The 16,654-nt window shown below is 40.1% G+C and overlaps 3 protein-coding genes across 3 annotated transcripts; 2 read left to right on the forward strand and 1 right to left on the reverse strand.

Moving 5' to 3' along the window:
* Window positions 1-5,650: 5,650 nt before the first annotated feature.
* LOC137741574 (translocase of chloroplast 159, chloroplastic-like) lies at window positions 5,651-10,424 on the forward strand. Its single transcript, XM_068481267.1, has one exon. The coding sequence runs from the start codon at window positions 5,805-5,807 to the stop codon at window positions 10,206-10,208; it is 4,404 nt and encodes a 1,467-aa protein (XP_068337368.1). The 5' UTR covers window positions 5,651-5,804; the 3' UTR covers window positions 10,209-10,424.
* A 759-nt stretch (window positions 10,425-11,183) lies between these two features.
* Window positions 11,184-12,729, reverse strand: LOC137742645 (stress-related protein-like). The gene is made up of 3 exons (XM_068482565.1): window positions 12,604-12,729; window positions 12,112-12,336; window positions 11,184-12,018 (listed from the first exon to the last, which is right to left on the reverse strand). Exons 1-3 carry the CDS (start codon window positions 12,637-12,639, stop codon window positions 11,566-11,568), a joined length of 714 nt encoding a protein of 237 aa, XP_068338666.1. The 5' UTR covers window positions 12,640-12,729; the 3' UTR covers window positions 11,184-11,565.
* A 1,481-nt stretch (window positions 12,730-14,210) lies between these two features.
* LOC137743778 (alkylated DNA repair protein ALKBH8 homolog) lies at window positions 14,211-16,483 on the forward strand. The gene is made up of 4 exons (XM_068483719.1): window positions 14,211-14,461; window positions 14,797-14,828; window positions 15,320-15,514; window positions 15,730-16,483. Exons 1-4 carry the CDS (start codon window positions 14,257-14,259, stop codon window positions 16,030-16,032), a joined length of 735 nt encoding a protein of 244 aa, XP_068339820.1. The 5' UTR covers window positions 14,211-14,256; the 3' UTR covers window positions 16,033-16,483.
* Window positions 16,484-16,654: the final 171 nt, after the last annotated feature.

Consider the following 16,654-nt stretch of genomic DNA (forward strand, 5'->3'; position numbering starts at 1 on the left):
AACTTAACTAGCTAAAGAGAGAACTTAACTTAACTAGTTAGAGAGAGAGAGAGAGAGAGAGAGAGAGACAGGCCGAGAGAGTTTCTGACTCTGGATTTCGAAACGTTTCGTAGTGTATATTCAAGATATATATCGGCTTTTTGGAGTTGGAGATTTGCATTTGAAATTTGAGGATTATGTATTAATGAAATTTCCATAACAATTTGCATGAGAATCTCTCTACTCATATAATGACACATAATGTATGTACTCATATTTCAAACACTAAAATATTTTGTGTTTTGTTGATGCCAAATTGAACTAGTTTTGTACTTGCCAAGTTGTAGTTTAGGTCGACAAGATCGCATGCAATTCAACACATGCTGGTTTGACATTGCTGTACTTTGAAAAAAATTGTTTCTGTTGTGATATGAGAATAAGCTCATTTTTTGTTGCTTCACGTTTTCAGCTTTTTTCATCCAAAATTGTGAAAATAAGCTGTTTTTAAGTGTATACCAAATATCTTTTTAAATTCAGCTTTTTTTTTTATATCTACTTTTTATAAAAGCACCTCAATACCAAACCAGTCCCAAAACCTGTAAAATTCCTACCATAAAAAATCCCTAAAGTGATAAGTTATGTGCATGCAACCGGCTCCACCACGTACAATCCAATATGCCAAACCAATCACCGACCTATTGAAATGATCGACCAACTTTGAATTTTCCACAGATCAACGACGTTTGTACATGATTCGGAGAACCTTCCCATTTAATTTTTTAGTGTTTGTTTTATTTGGTTTGGCTAGTGGGTTTTAGAGGGACGCGGGTGTTCTATGAGGATGCATGCAACTTGGCTTTTCTTTTCATACCAACTGCATGCAACTAGTGCAAAAGGTCATATGATTTCATGAATCTCTATTAAAATATATGTGCACTTTGCAACTTGGAGTTGGTACATTTCTAAGTTCTTGTCTCCTCGTATGTTAGGCTACTTGTTCATGAGTATCGAATTGAAACTTACAGTGAATGATGGAGGACTCATTATCTGTAAAGAGCCAAGCAGAGTTCCATGCGTATTATTCAAGATGTTGACGGGATTATGGAAGAGCATAGCAGTCGCTCAAGATTTGTTGATTCCAGTTTCCATGTTGTAGCACATTTTAAATAGCAATCCACAGTTGATATAGTTATTATTCTATGAATTATATATTTATGAGCATAAGAGGTTTTTCAGTGTGCCTAAAACACAGCGCGAAATAGTACATATCATTACATAATTAGAGTGCTCCTCTATTATAGAATGACATGTAGTGTTTTGCTCTGTATTCTGAGCACACTAAAAGTATCTCAGTGAGTCGTGGATCTGTTGAGTCCCCAACAATTGAAAACGTTATGGATTAGGGAAAGGATTAGGTTAATTGAATATGTGGTTGGTAATACTTCTTAGGGGAATGTTTGAACAACAGCAACGACTAGGACCTTAGAAAGTGGGCAAGGAATCACCCAGATTTGATCATGGACATAGGTTTTTGTTTCTGGTGATTAGCTTTAATCATTGGCAAAAGGCAATCTCATGTGCCTCACCAAATATCTAATTGCTACTTGCTTCCACATAATCCTAGTTTGGTACTAAGGTGATTATGAAAAAAGTGGCTATTAAAAAAAGCTGGGAGTTTTTTTTATATTTGGTAAACATTCAGTTTCAGCTTTTTTTCACAGTTTTGGGTAAAAAAAGCCAAAAACACAAAGCTGCAAAACCCAGCTTTGAAAAACCAGTTTTTTTTCACATCTGTTTTACATAAAAAGTTTATCAAACACTATAATACTGCTTTTTTTTTTTTCAAAAGCACTTTTACAAAAAAGTTTACCAAACACTCTTCTACTTTATTTCACAACTGCTTATTCTCACAACACAGCAGAAACATTTTTTTTTCAAAACACAACAATACCAAATCAGCCCATAATCGAATCGTACTCTCCATTTTCAAGCTTTTTCTAGCATCGGAGAGAATCGAACTATGTTGTGAAATGAGATGAAGATTCCTTTGACAGTCCTTTTGCAAAAGAATAAATAGGAAAAAGGATTAATGAAAACAAATACGACTGAACAAAGTGAGAGTGAGATTAAGTCGAATCTTACTCTTCGTTATCATATGTTCCTCGTTTTTCTCATGTACTTCCCCTCCATCTCTAACACAAGAATGAAATCCAAAAATTATAAACCAAATGTTTATGAAATGGACCTAATGAGTTAGCTTGTATTAAGTTACATACGATGTGCAATTGGAGTAAGTGTAGCTCAAACAATAAATAAGTCATAAGTGTGTTTGTGCGAGCTTGCTTTCTGAATTATAGCTTAAGGATTTAGCGGTTCTGAATCATTCTTTGGTTATTACAAGTTTTTCCGTAATCCTTTCTTGCATCTTTTTTCTGGTTCCATTTGTGGATTTTTTCAGGTCGACGGCCGACGGCCCACTCTAACAACATCAATATTATCCTAATTTTACCACTTACCCAATCCTCAGGTGTGGGGTTTTATTACAAAAGACTTCGGTGTTAATTAGAATGGTGTAATTCTATTTAAAGTACTCTTCTCTTCTCCCTCTGTTCGATGTGGGACAAATGAGGGTTTCAACACTCCCCGGCACGTGAGACCCCATTTTATGGGTCACATGTGGAAATCCACATCGGCAACCACGTGGAGCCAGTGGGGGCTCACCCATCACGCGGGGCCAAACGGGAACCCACCCAATCACGTGGCAATTTTGGCCTACGTAGACATCGCGGGGGGCCAAAGGGGACCTACCCAATCACGTGGCAGTACAGGCCCGTCCCCTGGCTCAATACCATGTGGAATTTTTCAGGTCAACGGATCGAGGGCCCACTCTAACAACACCGATAATGTCCCCACTTTACCACCTGCCAAATCCTTAGGTGTGAGGTTTTATCACAAAAGGCCTCGGTATTAGTTAGAGTTGTGTAATTCTATTTAAAGTACTATTCTCATCTCCCTCTATTTGATATGGGACAAATGGGGGTTCCAACACCATTCATAAGCTTTGGATTATAGGAGCTTGTCCATATTCGAGACATTTTGTTTTTACCTTACTATTGTCGTTGATTTTCTGTCTGTGTAGGTCTTGACTTCGTCCCCCACTTGTATTTCTCTCTTGTATTTTCTTTCACTATTTTTATTAATAAAAAAAGAGTGGAGAAAGGACGAGCGGGAGTTTTTTTGATGTAAAGGTCCTCACCCATTTAGAAAGGGATAGGTGTCTCGTACACAACCATTGCCGACGAGTTAATCTCGCCTAATCTTTGTCCATTTCACTTTTAACAAAGTCATAATTGTGCTTTATATTACAATATGCTATCCACAATTTACCAACAACAATCGATTGCATATCAAATTCGTCATTCATATGATTCGAACTTGAAAATTTTCAACTTACAAGTGGAGAGGAATATACTAAACTATAAGTGGTACTAGTAGCAATAAGTTAGGGTGAACATTTGAATTGAACTAATAGTATCTATCATAAGCAAACGATATTTAACTTGTTGCACAAACACATCGTTATATTGTCACATTGTGTGACAAACAAATGCGTTCAAGTTATAACATGCATATTTATTTATAAATGTATCCTAAATCGATGACATATTAACCATACATCCACCCATATTGTCACACTCATAGAACTTTGTCATTTACATTCATGAACCTACTCTTAAGATGGGTTCCTTAGATTAGGCCGAGGAAGGGCAATCACGCTTAACAACTTGCCTATTTATTTTTATAAGTCCGCACTCAACCAATGTTGCCCACCAACTCGTAGCCTAAACCAATCAAACTCACATGGCTCGTAGAAAAAAAAAGAAGATAAAAGTTCTCTAATACATTGAGTTCAGATTGATATAATGAGTATTTTCTCGTTACGATTATCACTTTAATATCGTTTTGTTACATACGATTGTCGATGTTTGGTGGCATCAGTCATTGGCTGATACCGTCACATCGTATTACATATGTTATTGACTAATATGACTTGACCTTTGGTAGTGTAGAAATTAAGCATTGGATAAATGTAGAAGGTGCCCTATGTGTGATAAATCTAAACCCTAAATCTAGAAGGCACAGAGTTAGGGCCATCCATTTGTAGATGAGGAATAAGAGGGAGCAAATGATAACACGTAGAGACCAAGAAACAACAAAACGCCCGATCTTATTATTTCATCCCAAAACCTTATCTTTCAAATGCAAACAAACAAAGCGCAATTGACAATTACTTGTTACCTTTCGATATAGATTTTTTAAATCCCTTGGGTAGGGGATGGATGGATTTGGAAATGGAGATGTTGAAGACTTGCTAGATTTGGAGAAATTTGACGGTTGATGTTGTGTAACACTTACATGTATGAGTGAACAACTGACGGTAAAAAATGGTTACATACTACATAATAATGGCTAACCATTTGCTTAACCTTTGCAATTACAAAAACATATATTACCTAAAATTTCTAAAGAGAAAAAATACCACATCATATTTCACAAGATCAACACTCAATATTTTTTGAACTCAATAAATCTTTAAAACACATTAATTTCATTTTTTTTTTGTCATCAAATTGAGTGTCATAAATAGCAAACACCAACAACAATGTGATAAAATTTGACCATAGAAAGCAAAATGACACATTTCAAAATAAGGGTGGTACTATCTACATATTTCCCTCAATTTTCGGCCGTCAGATAAATTGAAGAAGATTAAATATTAGAAATTAACAAAAGGTGTTTGAGAAGTAAAAATGGAAATGTGAATAACACCACTCTAAAATAAATGATATGTCATTTTTTCATTAAAAAATATATTCATGGAGCATTACTAATTTACGCTTATATTATATGAAGAAGATTTACTAAAATGATCAGAGATCAACTTTAAATTTAGATTGATCAAAATTAAATATTAACCATTGTGGCCAATTTTAAAAAAAAAAATGGCAGCAAATGATGATTTTTTTTCCATACAACGATATTCTAATATAAGAGGGTGACATATTTTACTGGGGATGGATTTGGCTAGGCTAGATTATGATTAAACTACTAACTAGGTATCGAGTCAGATTATGAGACAACCATTAACTATGTATTAAACTCAATAAAAATATAATACGTTATTACCATCTATGTGAGTCGAACTTAAAATCTTTATTTAAAAGTAAAGATGAATACCCCAAATTTCTTTCATTAAAATGTTCATTACAACCAATTTCTAAAACAAAATTTGGCAGCAAATGACAATTTTTGTTTCATACAACGATATTCAATTATAAGAGGATGAGATACTTTGCTAGGAGAGGGATTTGGCTATCTCACATCGTGAGTAAACTACTAACTAGATATTAAGTCAACGCTAAAATAATACGTTATCACTATTCATGTGAGTTGAACTAAAATATTTTATTTACAAATAAACAGAAATACTACTAAATTTCTTTAGATAAAATGATCGTTGTGGCAAATTTCTAAACAAAAACCGGCAGCAAATGATCATTAAAAATAATTAAAAAAAGCAACAAATGAGAGAAAAATCTAGGGAGAAAGGACATTTTAGTAAATTTAGGAGTGGTGCGAACATCGGATGGAACTCTCACGCCCAGTCCCCTCTCTCTCTCTCTCTCTACAAACAAGGAACTTGGAAGTCCCGAAACCCTTCTCTCCTAAATCCTTATCTCCTCGCCCACACTCCCTCCCTTCATTTCCACAAAACCCAAATCCCAAAACCCCTTCAACTTCCACCTCACCGCCAGCAGCCTCCGATGGAGTCCAAGCTTTCTGCTTCCGAGGAGGAGGCTCAGCACCTCTTAAACGCACCAGGTTCTTCCTTTTTTTCTTCGCAGTACTCTGATATCGATGATTTATCGAAAACCCATGTTTCCCAAATTGATAACGACGAGAAATTTAGCGGGGTTGGTGGCCGTGGTGACGGTGGCGGGTCGGAGACTGAGGAGGGGTTTGGGAGTGGGGAGGAGGATTTTGATTCCGAGAGGGCGTTTGTGAGAGGCGCAGTGGTTGGGGGTGGTGCAGGAGAGGAGGAGGAGTCCGGAGTTAAGTTTGTTAACTCGTCGGAATTCTTCTATCCGACGAGCAGTCTGCGGCCGGTTGCCAAGGTTTCGGTGGATGACGACGAGGAGGAGGAGGAGGATACCAGGGAAGAAGGGGTTAGGGATTTGAAGAGTTTAGAGTGTGGGGGTTCTAACGGTGTCGTTTGGGGGGATAGTGGGATGGAGAAGAGTGAAAATTTGGGTGAAGTGGTCACGGAAAATGGTGTTAGTGGTGGTGAAGTTGATAACGTAGTTGAGAAATCGAAATTGGTTGAGGGTTTAGGCTCGGTGGTGGAGGAAACCCTGGCAGTGGAGAAAAGCCCTGTAGTGGAGAAGCCGGTGGAGGTGGCTGAAGTAGATGATAAGGAGGCTGTAGATAAGTTTGTTGAAGTTGAAGAGAATGGTATGGAAATTACTAGTGGAGGTGACTCAATTGTGCAGGATATACATGCCAATTTGTCACGGACAGGAGCAGCTGTTGTCGTTGGCGATGTAGAGACGATTGAGGAATCTGAAATAAAGGGCTTGATGGTTGATAAAGGTGTGAGTTTGGATAATGGTTTTGATCAAATTAGCCGGGAGGTGGCTGAAGTAGATGATAAGGAGGTTGTAGAGCAGCCTCAGGATGAGGATGTTTTCAATGACGAAACAGAAGTTGTGAGAGAGAGTAAAGAAAATGGTATGGTGGGGGATGAGCCAGCTGATGATAAGTTTGTTGAAGTTGAAGAGAATGGTGTGGAAATTACTACTGGAGGTGACTCAATTGTGAAGGATATACATGCCAATTTGTCACAGACAGGAGCAGCTGTTGTCGTTGGCAATGCAGAGATGATTGAGGAATCTGAAATAAAAGGCTTAGTGGTTGAAGAAGGTGTGAGTTTGGATAATGTTTTTGATCAAATTAGCCGTGAGACCAAAGAACCAAATGACTCGGGGCCAGTGGCTGTGGAATATGTGCATGACAGAGCGGTTGTTCCTGAGTCTGGGCATGTGGAACTTGATGGAGAGAAAGCTGTTGTTGCTGCTAGTGTGGATGAAGTTGATCTCGAGAAGAGGCCAGAAAGGGAGGATGGACTGAAATCTGATTCCGAAACCAGAGAGAAAGGGATGGCGAGGGAATTAGGTGCTGATGTGGTGTCAGATGACAAACTATTGGTTGTGAATGGAGCTGAAATGGAAACTGTGAACGTTGTTTCTGGTTTAGCAGAACAAGAACCAGAGACTGAGGCAAAACCGGGTAACGGTGACTTGAGTGCACATGATGAAGTGCATGAATTGAGAGCGGCTGTCCCTGGAAAATATGTGGCACCTGAGTTTCTGGATTCAAGTTCTAATAGCCGAGAAGTAAAGCTAGATGAGGAAGTTGAGGAGAAGCATTCCCCTGATGAAGTTGGCATTGAATCCGTGGGTCCAAATTCCATTTCAAACCGAGAGATAAGAGTCGAAACTGATGATGGCGATGGCAATAAGGATCTTCAAGATGATCATGATAATGATCTTCAAGATGATGAAGGTGAGAATGAAGGTTCAGTTACAGATGCAAACAATGAAGGTATGATTTTTGGAAGCTCTGAAGCTGCTAAACAGTTTTTGGAAGAGTTGGAGCGAGGATCAGGTGCTGGCTCTTACTCAGGTGCTGAGAGTTATCATGATCATTCACAGAGAATTGACGGCCAGATTGTCATGGATTCGGATGAAGAAGTGGACACTGATGAGGAAGGGGGCGGAAAAGAGTTATTTGATTCAGCTGCGTTGGCAGCTCTTTTGAAAGCAGCAACAGGTGCTTCCTCAGATGGTGGCAATGTTACATTTACCACCCCAGATGGATCCAGGCTTTTCTCCGTTGAGCGTCCTGCTGGGTTGGGGTCCTCAATTCGGTCGTTGAAACCTGCTTCACGACCAAACAACTCGAACCTTGTGACTTCCAATGCCACAGTTGGGGGAGGTTCTGAGAACTTGAGTGAAGAAGAGAGAGAGAAGCTCGAAAAGTTTCAGCAGATAAGGGTTAAGTTCTTGAGGCTTGTTCAGAGATTAGGTGTTTCTACAGAAGAGTCAGTGCCAAGACAGGTTCTATACCGCCTAGCTCTCGTGTCAGGGAGGCAAAACAGTCAAGAATTTAGCCTTGAAGCTGCAAAGATGACCGCTCTCCAGCTTGAAGCAGAGGAGAAAGATGATTTGGACTTCTCCTTGAACATATTGGTTCTTGGGAAAGCAGGTGTTGGGAAGAGTGCCACTATAAATTCGATTTTCGGTGCAGAAGTTACCCCAATTAATGCTTTTGCACCCGGAACAACTACTGTGAAAGAAATTGTTGGAGTGGTGGATGGAGTCAAAATTAAGGTGTTTGATACACCAGGTCTGAAATCTGCTGCAATGGAACAGGGCATAAATCGCAAAATTTTATCTTCTGTGCAGAGGCATATGAAAAAATCCCCCCCAGATATTGTCCTCTATGTGGATCGGATGGACTCCCGAAGTAGGGATCTAAGTGATGTCCCATTGTTAAGATCAATCACTAATGCCTTTGGTCCTTCAATTTGGCGAAGCACCATAGTTACTCTGACTCACAGCTCTTCTGCTCCTCCTGATGGACCATCAGGCTCCCCTCTGAATTATGAGATGTTTCGTAGTCAGCGGGAACAAATCATGCAGCAGACTATTGGACAAGCTGTTGGCGACCTAAGGTTTATGAATCCAAGTATGATGAGTCCAATATCTCTTGTAGAGAACCACCCGTCTTGTCGGAAGAGAGATAATCAGAAAGTGCTCCCTAATGGTGTAGCTTGGAGATCCCATCTATTGCTCTTATGCTACTCTATGAAGATCTTGTCTGATGCGTCTAATCTCTCAAAACCTCAGGAATCATTTGATCACCGTAAGCTCTTTGGTTTGCGTTCCCGTTCGGCTCCTCTTCCATACTTGTTGTCTTGGCTGTTGCAATCTCGTCCGCACCCAAAGCTTGCTACCGATCAAGGTGGTGAGAATGCTGATTCAGACATTGACTTGGCTGACTTGTCCGATTCTGATCAAGAGGAAGAAGAGGATGAGTATGATCAGCTTCCGTCATTTAAGCCCCTCAAGAAGGCCCAGCTTGCTAAGCTTAGTAGAGAGCAGAGGAAAGCGTATGCTGAGGAGTATGATTATAGGGTTAAGCTCCTCCAGAAAAAGATGTGGAAAGAAGAGTTGAGAAGGATGAAGGAAATGAAGAAGAAGGGCAAGGTCAGTGAAGAGGAGTATGGTTATTTGGGTGAAGAGGATCCAGAAAACGGTGCTCCAGCAGCTGTGCCGGTTGCATTACCTGATATGGTTTTGCCGCCTTCTTTTGATGGTGAAAATCCAGCTTACAGGTACCGGTTCCTGGAGCCGACTTCTCAGTTCACGGCAAGGCCAGTGTTGGACCCCCAAGGCTGGGACCATGACTGTGGGTACGATGGTGTCAACCTTGAACATAGTCTGGCCATTGCTAATTCTTTTCCAGCAGCTGTTGCTGTTCAGCTTACAAAGGATAAGAAAGAGTTCAATATCCATTTAGATTCCTCGGTTGGTGCTAAGCACGGGGAGAACTGGTCGAGTATGCTAGGGTTTGACATTCAGAACATTGGAAAGCAACTTGCATACATTGTGCGAGGAGACACCAAAGTCAAGACCTCCAAGAGGTTCAAGAATGCTGCTGGAGTATCTGTGACATTTTTGGGTGAAAATGTGTCCACTGGACTCAAAGTTGAACAACAGTATGCGGTTGGCAAGCGTCTGGTATTGGTGAGTAGTACTGGTGCTGTCCGGTCTCAGGGCGAGTCAGCATATGGAGCAAACTTGGAGGTGCGGCTGAGGGAGGCAGATTTTCCAATTGGTCAGGATCAATCCACATTGGGTCTGTCTCTAGTGCGGTGGAGGGGTGACTTGGCCCTGGGGGCAAATTTCCAGTCCCAGTTTTCCCTCGGGCGAAACTACAAGATGGCTGTACGTGCAGGGTTGAACAACAAGCGCAGCGGACAGATCTCAATCAGAACAAGCAGCTCCGAACAACTACAACTTGCTCTTATTGCTGTGATTCCAGTCGTCAAGGCTATCTACAACAGCATCTGGCCCGGAGCCAGTGAGAACTACTCCATCTACTAAGATACGTCCTATTCATTTTGTCATCTGTTTCCCGTATGTTATATTTATGAGGTCTATGTCTTGATCTTTTGTCAAATAAAGTTGAGATTGCGAGATGAGTAGTGTCGAAAATGCCATGGAACCTAGAGAGGGAATTTATTCGATGAGACGTTGCTGTTAGAATCTCAGATTATGTGTTAATGATTCGTAGTTAATGAGAAGTTTTGAGTTTATTCAGTTTTGCTGTTACTCCAGAACAAGGTTTAGGACCTTTCTGCCATTGATGGGAAATCTTTGTGATATCTTTGCACACACATTTGCTTCCCTGACTGCTCGGCGTTTTTGTTCCATGGCTGCTCCTATGAGTAATGAATCGCATTTTTTGGTCAAATTTGTTTTCGTTTTGAGTTGAGTTATTGTTAGAGCAAAAGTTCTTCCGTTTATTTTTCTTTTCGTGAAAGAATTAACGCGTTGAGAAAGCCTCATTTCTACGTAATTTTTCTGTAGCTTTGGTCTTGTAAGGTAGATTGGTTTAGGGTTTTGAGTATCTCTTGTATTCGATTTATTTAAAGTGCGCCGCTTTGTCAAGAAACTTTAAACGTTCCATAAAACTTTAGACTCGATTGTTGAAAACCAACAAGAAGACTGTAAATGAACTACTTAAACACAAAAAATACACTACAAAACGCTAAATAGAAACCTTTAAAAACGACACTTTTTTTATTTGCTTCTAGTCATTGCATCTAAATTTTTGTATTCAATCCTACTAAATTTAGTCTACAAATTCAACGGTCTAAAAACACCATAAGGTTTAGGACTTCCAGCCTCTTTTTTCTCTTCTTGGTTTTTACGCAAGTGACTTAATAGTGCGAAGATGGACGTCATGCAAAGAGAATATCTCAAGATCGGAAAACAGCATTTTATTGCATTTCGGCTGTGTTGCACGCTCAACCAACATAATCATCTCATATAAAACGAGTTATAATCAAAATTTAAACGTAAAAAGAGAAGACTAATACTAGATCGTAATGTGAATCAACACTTATTAATTCATAAAAAGATAAAATTAAAACAAAAAATGGAAGAATATAATTAAAAAACAAAATAACATTCCTTGTAAAATGGAAAAGGATCCTCTCCGAATCCTTTCCTCTTAATCCACAAAATCAGGGAATCCATACCGTTGAAAGTTAATCCAACATCAGCTGTTAGATCAATTTTCAACGGCACAGATTTCTTAGTTACCACTTCCTAGTTACCACTTCGGACTACAATTCAAAACAAAACCTCCAGAACGGGGCCCAAAATAAACTTCACACAAGGAAAAGAACGAGAAAACCCAAAAGACCATAAAGCCGCCAACCCAGATCAACGGTAGTCACTGCTCCACTACAACATCCCCACCGTTCGTCGAAACGGCAACCCCGTTCTCGGCTTCATCAAACAACTTGGCAATCCTCTCCGTCGGAATCAACGGCAGATACGCCGCCACGGAGTAGCCTCGGTTGACGGTGTACCCGACGACCCGATTGTACTTGTCGGACCAGTACGACACGGTGGGGACCATTATATGAACCACCTGCGGAAACAGCGGGAGCCGATTCAGCGCGCGCCAAGCCGACACGGCGTACTGCTCCGCCACCGGCTCGTACTTGTAGTACACCTGCTCCACCACCGGCTCGCATTTAGCATACAAGCTCCCGGTGAGGTTCTTAGCCGTGTCCACCAAGCCGCCTCGCTCCACCGCTCTCGCCACCGATAGCGCCTGGCTCGACACCTGCTTCACCAGAATCGGCACGTGACGCTCCACCTCGCTCAAGGACTCGTCCACCTGCAAAGCACGTGACCGCGATCGAAAATTAACAACTGTTTAGTGTTTACACTGTAAATTTGATGGTGGCGGAATATAAGGTTTTAGACTGACCTTGCGATCGACGAATCTGAGGAGTTGGAAGGGAAGGTCTTGGAACTTCTCGTAGACCGGTCCGGTTACGGTTCGGACGGTGCCTTCCACCGTCTGAACACCCGGTTTAAGCGGACCGGAGTTCTCCTTCGCGTACTCGTAGAGGCTCGAGAAGCACACAACCACGTAAATCGACGCCACTTGAACGAATTCCAAATACTTCAGATTCTTCTCGTCCACTCGCACCTACAAACCAAGATCCGAAAGGAACAACATAGAAATTTTCTGTCACTTTGCCGGCAACCAAACAGAAAATTTTCCAAATCAAAATCAACATAACGTTTTCATAATTCCGAAAAAAAAAAAAAAAAAAATTCTACCACTTTCTCTAAAACCAAACAGAACTTTTCAAAAATCAAAATCAACAGAAAGTTTTAATCATCCCAAAAGAAAAAGATCGACTTTTCTATCACTTTCTCGGCAACGAAACAGGAGTTAGAGAGAGAGAGTTACCGTTCCTGTAGACTGGGATGCTTCAGATTCCGCCATTTTTGCTCTGCTTTCAAAACCTTGGATGCCTTTCGACTATTTTGAAGTAAAACGGAGCAGACGAAAGGATGCGTTGCGACTCTTTCAAATTTATAGGTGATTCCAACGTGGGCGACAATCTCCAAGAAATCGACGGCTAGGATTAGATGTTCTGTTCCACGTGGCGCTTCGAGAATGGTGGATGTGGCAAATGCGTCAACGGGAGCATTTCCCGGCTTGGTTGGTACTTTTGGTAGGAATAATTCGACGGGTGAGATGAAGCGCTGGGGTAGCATGGGGACGTCTTACAAGATGACGACACGTGGACATCTAAGGGTGACACTGCGACAGTTACGTGTCGTCGTCTGGTGAGAGGAGGAGGATTAGATTCTCTGCATGGGCGCAAAAGGCCAAGCGAATGTCCATCAACTTGGCGCGGCACGACGGCCGAGGCGACTGTTTGGTTTCATCCAATCGGTAATCGTCTGCGACGAGGGTTGTGATACGGCCGTGAGCTGCGCCCTTCATCCAATAGGAACTCTTTTGGAAATGTCGATTCGAAATTAAATCACTTATGTTTTGTTGGAAAAATAAAGTATTCATGTAGAGATCTATTTCCAGATAAAGAAATCCTCTCCGGATCTCTTTTTCTTAATTCACTAAGTTTGGAGATTTGAACCGTTGAAATTTGATCAAACAATCAAAATTATTATAACTTTAAAGTGAGCTCCTATTTGTAGTTGTTTGATTAAATTTCAACAGTCCGGTTCCCCAAACTTGATGGATTAGGAGAAAAAGATCCGGTGATAATCCCCCTTTCCTATTCCGAGGATCATCCAGAGTCCAGAGCCCCGCACTCAAAGGTCAGGAAATCTGGATCACTTAAATTAAAATTAATAGTCTTTATTCATTCATTTTGTTGGTCATGTCTCACAAATAAAATGCTTCAATTTTTTCCCACAAAACAAAAGTCTGAATTTTTCTGATTATTAAGCACCAGACACAAGATTCGGAGAGAATTCAAATTCGATGTCCATACATGAAATTGCATGTCTTTGCCCGTTCTGTTGTGATTAATAAATTTTATTGAGCTTAAATTTTGAACTAATTCATACTACGAGAAAGCATAATACAAATGGTCATAGTTTTATCCATGTGAATTTTTTTTGTGAACAAAATCTATGTGAATTGAATATGAGAATTTATATTTTTGATTTTATAAATAAGCAGTTTTGATTAAAAAGCGTGTAATATGAAAATTTGTATTTTTTTGTGTTAATTATAAAAATTTACAGCTATCATGTGACATCGTGACAGTCACTATGATCTAATTTTACAATTGTCAAAATCAATGGTTAAAAGTAGAATTTAATATTAAAAAAATTAATGAAAATAACTTGAAAACTTTGAGTTTTAATCAAAATGACAAAAAGATGTTGTAAATAAATAGTATTATAAGTGACTTTTTAGAATAAAAATTTTATTTTCGTTAAAAATAAACAGTATTTGAAATGTTTCGCTAAAATCCACTTTTAACATTTTCATCCAATCAAATCAATGGTTAAGATTGAGCAGAGTGCAGAGAGGAACCTTTTGACTCCTTAAGCTTTGCCTCGTCAAAATACAAGATCGGAGCTTATGACCATGGATGCTGCTAGCAAAGAAATTCTCCGGCAAGTATTCGGCGATTCGTCGGACAGCGAGGACCTGGAACCGGGCGATGGATCCGATTCCGACCCGACCCATTTCTGGGAGCCGATCAAACAAATCAAGGGGCTGTGGTTGTGCAGAGACTTCCTCTCTCCTCAGCACCAGTCCTCTTTGCTCTCCACAATCCAAAACGGTGCGTTTTCGTTCTTTACTCGTAGTCTAATTTCACATTTTTCTATATATCTTTTTGCTTCATTTTGTCACAAGTAGCCTTGTACAGGAAAATGCCTTGCTATGAACTATATACTATGGAAAAAAAATAAGGGTAAAAAGGATCAGTTTGTGTTTCCGACACAAAAAAATATCTCATTCAGCTGTCCAGTCTCCTCTATCTAGTTGTTTTCGATTGAAAGTTTGTAACTATTTCTATTTGTCTATTTGTGCGTATTTCCCGGCCGGAAGTATGGATGCTTTCGGCGTTGTCTGCATTGGTCTCACATACAGTGGCTTATTAACTTGTGGTTGCAGAAGGATGGTTCACTCAAGCCTCTCATAATCAGGTGCACATATTACATTCATATGTTTATTTTTTAATACATCGATATTTTTACACTAAGGGGAGGAGGAGTTTGGCTAAACCACATAATGGGCAACCTAATTTGGTATCGAATTCGCCATCCACGAGATTCAAACTTAAGAACTCTCATTTCCAAGTGAAAAGAAATACCACCAGACCGTAGTACTGAGTAACTATTACATTCATATGTTACGATACAAATTGTATTTTGGCCTGGTGTTTATTTTTCTAATATCTGTAAACCTTGATGGTAAATGTGAGATTGCAATCGCGTAAATAAGCGCAAACAGAACAAGTTACAAACGCTTAGTCAAAAAGAGAATTGGGAGGACACTAAACAGATGACCAGCAGTACAAAAATCGCGGTTAGAAGTTTGCAACCGGCTGATTTTCTGCTTGTCTTATCCCGCCTACGTGCTAAGAGTACCGGTTAATTGGTGCATTGCGAGCTGAAGGAATTTGCTTTCCCTGCAGGCAATGAGGTTCGGGGATCTTCCAGCATGGGCGGACGAGCTTTCGCGTTCTATTCACAAGGTTGCGCTTGCAAGTGACTATGTTTTGGGAAGCAATGATGGTGTGAAGGAGAATGCCTCTCCATTTCCATCCCATCTTTTGTGCAGAGAGCCGCTCTTTGACCAGCTCATTCTAAATTCTTACCAACCGGGTGAGGTGCGAGATGAATTTTGCCTCTTCGTACTCAGATTTATTGCGTGAGAAAATACTTGAGTTGACGATGTTGATTTGTATCTAAAATACTAGCATAATGCCATGTTCTTCGAACAAGTGCAAGTTTTTGTTTGATCACTAACTATGCAGATTTGATGCACTGCTATCAGAAGAATTAACAATCGAGATTGACATCCGCCACCTGCATTTCTGTGCAGGGAATCTGTGCGCACGTTGATCTCATGCGCTTCGAAGATGGAATTGCCATTCTCTCCTTGGAGTCGTCATGTGTGATGCATTTTAGTCAAGTTGAAGGAACAAATAAGGAAAATGATCCTGCCATGGCCAAGATTCCAGTTTATCTTACCCCCGGATCCCTAATTTTCATGTCAGGAGAAGCGCGATACCATTGGAAGCACGAGATTAACCGCACGCCTGGAATTCAGAAGTGGGAAGGGGAGGAACTAACTCAGACGAGGAGAATCTCCATAACCCTGAGGAAGCTCTGCCAAGTGGAGTAGGTCTTTATTCAGCAGAATATCTTTCTACTTTTCCAATTCCTTGATCATCAAGTAGTAGAATGTACTGTTTGCTGAATCGAATTTGAGGATCCAATTGCACTTGGAAAGCGCGTAGTTTCAGGAATTGAAGTTCAGATTGCACTGCATGATCTCATTGATCCGCTTTCGCAAACGGAGCCAGTTTGAAAGGAATGCTTAAGGAAGCTGATTATCCAAGATTCCAATGGCCAAGATGAATGCTTATGGAAGCAAATTATAGACTGACTTTTGCGTTTTTTAAATGTAACATGGTAAACCAGAAGATACCCGTTCAATTTTGACATGTGTGCATAACCTTCTTCGATCATATGGTCACGATTTGTTCACAAAGCTTTGGTTCATGTCTCCTTAGATAGATCAACGACACAGAGGTACGTTGTTGTTGCAGAAATGGCAGGCGATTAACAGTCAATGAGAAATTGTTCATTACATATAAATAAATAGTCAAGCAACTTTTTAGGACACTACTTGACTGCTGAAAATTCAACAACCACTTCTGCTCATATTAAATGACAGTTGAACACGTGTTTAATTTGTGTTTACAATTTCAATTATTTAGACTCGTATCGAAATGTGATTGGGT

The sequence above is a fragment of the Pyrus communis genome, chromosome 8 (assembly GCF_963583255.1).
Source record: "Pyrus communis chromosome 8, drPyrComm1.1, whole genome shotgun sequence".
In the NCBI taxonomy this organism is placed as follows: Eukaryota; Viridiplantae; Streptophyta; class Magnoliopsida; order Rosales; family Rosaceae; genus Pyrus; species Pyrus communis.

Coding starts and splice junctions, on each gene's coding strand:
- LOC137741574 (XM_068481267.1), top strand. CDS start 5,805: ATGGAGTCCAAGCTTTCTGCTTCCGAGGAGGAGGCTCAGCACCTCTTA.
- LOC137742645 (XM_068482565.1), bottom strand. CDS start 12,639: ATGGCGGAATCTGAAGCATCCCAGTCTACAGGAACG. Junction 12,337..12,603: donor CATCCCAGTCTACAGGAACG/GTAACTCTCTCT, acceptor CTTGGTTTGTAG/GTGCGAGTGGACGAGAAGAA. Junction 12,019..12,111: donor TCAGATTCGTCGATCGCAAG/GTCAGTCTAAAA, acceptor CGTGCTTTGCAG/GTGGACGAGTCCTTGAGCGA.
- LOC137743778 (XM_068483719.1), top strand. CDS start 14,257: ATGACCATGGATGCTGCTAGCAAAGAAATTCTCCGGCAAGTATTCGGC. Junction 14,829..15,319: donor CTCAAGCCTCTCATAATCAG/GTGCACATATTA, acceptor CTTTCCCTGCAG/GCAATGAGGTTCGGGGATCT. Junction 15,515..15,729: donor ATTCTTACCAACCGGGTGAG/GTGCGAGATGAA, acceptor ATTTCTGTGCAG/GGAATCTGTGCGCACGTTGA.